We start from the raw sequence: 6312 nt of genomic DNA, 5'->3' as shown, positions 1-6312 counted from the left end.
CCGCTTGGCTCACACGCCTGCGCAAGGAGAGGGCTAAGGGAGTTTAGAGGGCCATCTTTATATAAGTTCTTTATACATCTTTGCGTTGTGTCGATATTTACATGACAATCGTATTACAAAGCTGTCGGAGATTGGGCTCAGGGCTGGGGGAGTCCGGGAAGGATTCACACCGGGGTGTAGGTTGTGGATGCAGCAAACTGCGGGGGGCAGGAGGATTCCCGACCCGACGCACACCTGGCCTGTGCACCACCGCTGGCCCCCCCGCCCTCCCGGGCCGCCTGCCTTCGAGCTACCTGCCTGAGCGGCGGATGCTGGGCTCCTTCGCAGCCAGGACTTTCTTCCGCCGGGTCCCAGTGCGGGCGCCGCGGGGTGGGCCAGTGCCCGGGCACGGCTCCGATGCGAAGCACCCTCTCCCCCCGCCACCAGGTGTCCCGGGAGCCCATAGGGTCCCGCCCGCGCCTCCGGGGCCGGGCGCGCACCTCGCCCGAGCACCCCGCCTTGCGCGCAGCCCCACCCTCCCTGGGGACATAAATTCCGCGCCCTTCCCGCAGCTCCCCGCCTCTCCGCGCACTCTCCCGAGTAAGTACCGCCGCCGCCGCCACCGCCGCCCGGCGGAGTGTCCAGCGCCCCGACCACGGACCGAGGAGCGTGGGCCCGGGGCTCCCTGATGGTGCGGGATCCTCTGGGCGCCATCCGCCCTGCCCTCGGGGTCAAGGTGGAAGGAGCCCCGGAGCGCGGGGAAGGGGGGCCGGCGCGGCTGGGGGCCCCTGGGACGCAGCGCACCCAGGCCGGGTCGCGGTCCGGGGAGGAACTGCTGCGGGACGGAGCCAGCGCCGCCGAGGTCCCTGCCTGCCCCTGGCCCGGAGGACCCTCCCGGAACCTAGTCGGCCGCCGGGACCCCGCCCTGGCCACAGGACTTTCTGGATGTGCACTGAGTCCGGAATTCGCAGCCGTTGCCATTTTGGGGAAAAGGGGGCTAGAACAAGGAGCGGGCCGCAGATGCTGGGGCCGGGGACAGCGCCGCTGGCCCCTTTCCGGGCACTTGTTTGCAGCGGATTGACTGGTGGGGTGGTCCCGCTGGAGGGAAGCGGGAGACAAAGCAGCATGGACGTGGCAAGTCCTAGTCTGCTGAGAACTGCTTCCAAGGGCTTTCAAGGCGTTAGGAGGCGAGTCACCAGGTCTCGTGTTCTGAGCGAGCAGTGTCCAATTATCCAACAAGTGGTGCTAAGCACGGGCTTACTTGTGTTTATTTACCAATCTGTAGTGAACACTTTGAATCAAAGCCCCTATGCAAATTTACCACCTGTGGCAGTGAGGACTGAGCAAGGTTAGCGTGCACTTACCCCACAGATGAGTAAGTAAGCACAAGTCACCCATGCTTATCTTCCTTACTGGGAATGACACCCCTGCTTCCCAGGCCCCCTAGGATGAGTTTCAATCGCTAACTTTTGGGGTTGTCCCGAGCTTAACACTGTGCGCCACCCAGGGATCTAGCTGGCTGCCTTAAATCCTATTAAATACAGCACTTGATTTCACTTTGGATCCCAAGAGAGACCACGCCTGAAAATGGGGCCGAGCAGAGGAACACACCTCTCTCTCTCTCTCCCCTTTTGAAACATGTTCGGATTTGCTTCCTGTGAGATGTGAAACTGGAAGACTTAGATGTCTGGTAGCACTCTGTTTAAACGTCCCCAGAAAAAAAACACCTTGGAAGGATTTCTTAGTTTCCTCATTACAGAAGCAATGATGCCTATCCTATTAGGGAAGTTATGAGGTTAAGACAATACGCGTTATCTTACACTGTACAGAGTGTACTAAACGCTAGATAATCCAGGACCATACAGAGTCTACTAAATGCTAGATAAATGCAATGGTTGCTGATGATAATGCTGAGAATCACCAGACCGCACAGTGATTAGGGAACCATAGGATTCAGAAAGGTGAGCCCTTGTTTACTGTCTTTTAGGAGCTTCAAGATGGTGCGTGCTAAGACTTGGATCCTGAAGAAGCATTTTGAAGGCTACCCGACTCATAGTAACTTTGAGTTGAAGACAACGGAACTCCCAGCCTTAAAAAATGGAGGTAAGCCACACCCAAACTCCAAAACCAAATTCACTGCCACCAAGTCCATGAGTGAGCCTATAGGACAGGGAAAACATCCCCGTGGGTTTCCCAGAGTATAATTCTTTACAAGAGTAGAAAGCCCTATCTGTATCCTTATCCTAAACCTTACCAATAAACAAATAAAAAAAGGAAAAGAACAAACCAGCCACACTCATGGCCATCCACTCAGAAGACCACAGACTTGGAAGGGTGTCTTAGAGATTGAGTTCTGCATCTGCAAAACATGTGTGGTAAATCTGAACTTCTCTGCCTATAGTTAGAATCCCATTTGGAACCGGGTTCTCTCTGTTAGGTTAATGATGCAGGATTTGTGTGATGTGCACCCTGAAGCAGTCTCCTTTGATATATAAAGAGATCAAGTAAGTGAGTAGAGTAGAAATGGGGTTAGAGGGGAGCCAAGACACAGGGAGAGCTCCAGGGATCCAGGAGGCAAAAGCTGAAGAGATTGGGACCTGCACCAGAACTGGCCGAGAGCGAGCGCTCTCTCTGAGCTCCGTACTCCAGCTTCCTACACTGGGAGGAAATAAATCAGATTTGCTCGAGCCTCCCACTGGTGGTATTTATGGTACAGCAGGCTTCGGACACTAAGATAAGTGGGCATCAGGCTTTATTGCATAACAAACTATCAAAAGGCCGTGACTGTACACCTTGTTGCTGCTGTTGGTGTTGCTGTTGCTGCTGTAGTTCCACGCCCTTGAGTCAGTTCCCACTCTGAGGACCCCTGTGAACAACAGAATGACACTCCACCGGGTCCTGCGCCATCCTCACAACTGTCAGGTGTGAGCCCATGGTGGCCGCCACTGTGTCAATCCCCCTCAGAGGACCTTCCTCCTTTTTCACTGTGCCTCTGCTTTGCCCAAGCATGATGTCCTTCCCCAGGGCTGGTGTCCCCTGACAACATGTCCAAAGTATGTGGTGGCACAGTCCTTGCCCATTGGGCCGCTAACGGTGAGGGCGGCACTTTGAAAGCACCAGGTGCTCACTGGGAAAAGCAGAGGCTTTCTGTTCCTGTGAACACTGGCAGTCTTGGAAACCCACAAGGGCATTTCTCCTTTGTCCTATATATAGGGTGACTGTGAGGGACTTCACACGGTAGTTATTAATGAATTCCCAATCCTGTTGGTTGGCATTTGGGACGAGACCCGATTGGGAAGTTCTTCCGTAAATCTCATCTGGGCTAGATGGCTGATTAGAACGGACCTGTGTGTCTGGTGTTGACAGGCTGTCAGCCGAGGTACGTGCCTTGTGCGGACTTCCTGCCAGGATAATTTGAGGTTATTTTTTCCTTCGTGATAGGCTTAGGGATCTAATGCAGCAGGAATTGGCAAACTCGACCCGACAAGCACCTTTTCCGCCTCTACCGGAACTGTGTTTGCGAAAATTCCATTGATCAAAGTAACCACCTGGCCAAGCTTAGAGTCAAGGAGGACAGAAGACATACATGTCTTGACAGGACGAGTGGCAAAGAGCTCAGCACATAGGGATGGAGGGTATTTGTGTCCATTTTGTGGTCTATCATAGAAAAACATTCCATGTTGTCTGAATGTCACGTTGGAGAATCCCTCCCCAACGTGACCTACAGACAACATTTCTGTTTGAACGCTAATTGAAACCCGTGCCTGGGCCAGACCATAGAGAGGGTGTCCTCTCCTGGTGAGCCTGTCTGGCACCTGCATGCAAAGAGCTCAAACCACTCCTTTGTGCAGACAAGGCAGGAAACCCATCCTCCGCTGAGAAGCCTCCCTTCCACGTGGAGGACGTGGAGGGACAAGATCAACCTACAGAAATTGAAGGGAGAGAAGTGGCATCTCCCCAGGACAAGTTAGGGGGTCACTTTGTGGAATAGCAGGTAAGAAGTCGCTATGGCCAGGTAACCTTTTAAGAAAAGGGGATGCAATTGAATAGCATGGTGAAGTGATCAGTCCTATCTGCGTCACGGTAGCCAGGACTCGGATGTGAAATACCAGAGAATGTGTACATGAGGCCCCTCCATCCAGTAACACACTTACATATGCTTCACTACGGACTGAGGACGGTAATAAAAATGAATGCAGCAGTTATTACACATGCAGCCTTGGATGTTTGACTTAGTTTAAGCTTCCATTTTTTATTGATGAAAGTGGAAAGAAGAGTTGATCCTGCGTCACAGGGTTGCTGAGAGCATCCCATGAAATAATCCATGTAAAGCCTGAAGTAAATGATGTCTAAATAATGTTATTATTGTTCATATTGTTATTGACTCGAGCAAATGAGAGATCCATTTATATCTCTCACCTAGAAAGCTGACCCTTAGGGGAGGTACCAACCCTGAACCGGAAAGATTATGCTTACTTAGCTTGCCAAGCCCCATACAGGCTTCAGGCCCTGCGCTCCTAATGGACTGTGGGCTACTTTCTTTTGCAGAGCTCCTGCTGGAAGCTTTGTTCCTCACTGTGGATCCTTATATGAGGTACTGTTTTCTCACTAAAAATTCTCATGCTGCATGCTTTGTTGTCTATTAAAGTAGTCCATGGGGTAGAACGTCAACTGATTCTAAAGACAGTCATTTCTCTCTCTTTTTTCCACCCAGTTTATATTACCAGACAAAGGCGTGGGTGGTGAGGGATGACCACAGTCCTGTTGTTTTATAACCATCGCCTATCTGCTGTGCTGAATTGCTCTTTTATTGCTTATCAGAATTGCTCCCAGAAAGGCTAAAAGAAACCCAAGTTTGATTGGTTCACTTCATTACTGGCAAATGATTTAGAGAGAGGGCGTTCCTAAGACAAAACCACAGTCTCTTTCTTGCTCCTGGACTGAGATGACTCAAGTGTGCACTCTCAATGAGCAAACGACTTTGGGAGGGGAAGGAAGCCAAGCCTTCTTGGGCCACCCAACTCCTCAGTCAATGTTTGCCTCAGTCAATTATTACACCCACCAAGCTTTTAAGTAATTTGATACCTGATTAACATTGATTCAAATCTAAAGTGAATAATATGGTTTAAAAGTTTTAAAGAGCATCCATCTTTTGTTGCTAGCGTTTGGGGGAACACCACCAATGGTGTTGGGTTGTATATCAAAAGTCATTGGTAGAAACTTATCCCCAAGTGAATATAATATTTCATTTCACAGAACGTCCCTATGGGAGTGTTTCTGCGGGGTCACACAGCAACAGCACCGCCCCTCAACTGTTCCCCTGCATCCCACCCAGTTGGACCACCCTCCTGTATCCAATTTCCTTTTTCTTTCCCCATGGTTTCCCATTTTGCTTTAACTCAAGACTGTTTCCGTCGGTTGCTATTAGGTATGAAGAATAGAATGCCTGTCTTTTTTCTTTTCCAGAGTGGCAGCCAAAAAGATGAAAGAGGGTGAGAAGATGATGGGCCAGCAAGTAGCCAGGTACTTACTTCTCCGTACCCTAATGCGGGGCGAACGGTCTTTGGCTGGCCCTCCTGGGGGAGCTGTCTCTACCTTTCGCTCACAAGATTTCAGCCTGCTTGCTTCACTCACCGAATGACCTTGGGAGCAAAGGGGAAGTCCTGCCCCCTTCCTGCCTAATCAGAAGGATGGGAAATGGTCAGCATTTCAGTTTCACTTTGCAATGTTTACTTTCATCTGGTAAAAAAGTGACATGATTCCAGCTAGTGATTAATGTTTAAAAAAATAATAATAATGTTATGTCCAAATATGAGTGTTTTCCCAGCATTTGAAACTCTAGAGATGACTGGTAACATCTTACTATTTCAAATCCTCTTCAGTGTACATACTAGTATGTACAGTTTTTAAAAACAGGTACTAGATGAGAGGCTTCCAAAGGTTTGTGGGAAAATGACATGAAAAGAGAGTAGAATTTTCCCGCAAACGTTTTGAAGCCCTTTCATATACCACGAAGGCATGCTGGGGGTCCTGTTGGTTGAGCGCTGGTCTAGTGACCCCAAGGTTGGCAATTCAGACCCACCAGCCACCAGGCTCTGTGCGCCTGGAAAGATGGACATGGCAGCCTCAGAAACCCCCCGGGGGGTCCCTGGAGGCAGAACCAACCCAGCGGTGGTTGATTCCGATGCTCGTTTATTCATCTTATTATTTAGTGATAATTTCATGATGACAGTTGTCCATAATCAATTAGGATCCCAGGAAATTTAAGGAGCAACATTTTTTAAATTTCTTTTCTTTATCCAGAGACCTCACTACTTATGCACTTCATTCTAG

The 6312-nt window shown here is 50.2% G+C and overlaps 1 protein-coding gene across 1 annotated transcript in view; it reads left to right on the top strand.

Annotated features, from left to right (window-relative positions):
* The first annotated feature begins 542 nt into the window (after nt 1–542).
* PTGR1 (prostaglandin reductase 1) overlaps nt 543–6312 on the top strand; it is a 55369-nt gene continuing 49599 nt past the window's right edge. Inside the window, exons 1-4 of the mRNA XM_045296538.1 lie at nt 543–579; nt 1967–2082; nt 4528–4573; nt 5446–5502. Coding sequence (XP_045152473.1) covers nt 1977–2082; nt 4528–4573; nt 5446–5502 — 209 coding nt within the window. The 5' untranslated portion in view covers nt 543–579; nt 1967–1976. The remainder of the gene's footprint in view (nt 580–1966; nt 2083–4527; nt 4574–5445; nt 5503–6312) is intronic.

This window comes from Echinops telfairi, unplaced genomic scaffold (assembly GCF_000313985.2).
Source record: "Echinops telfairi isolate 266 unplaced genomic scaffold, ASM31398v2 ScPeMD7_7410;HRSCAF=8448, whole genome shotgun sequence".
NCBI lineage: Eukaryota > Metazoa > Chordata > Mammalia > Afrosoricida > Tenrecidae > Echinops > Echinops telfairi.
The sequence above is the reverse complement of the archived record's forward strand: the minus strand, read 5'-3'. Positions and strand labels throughout refer to the sequence as shown.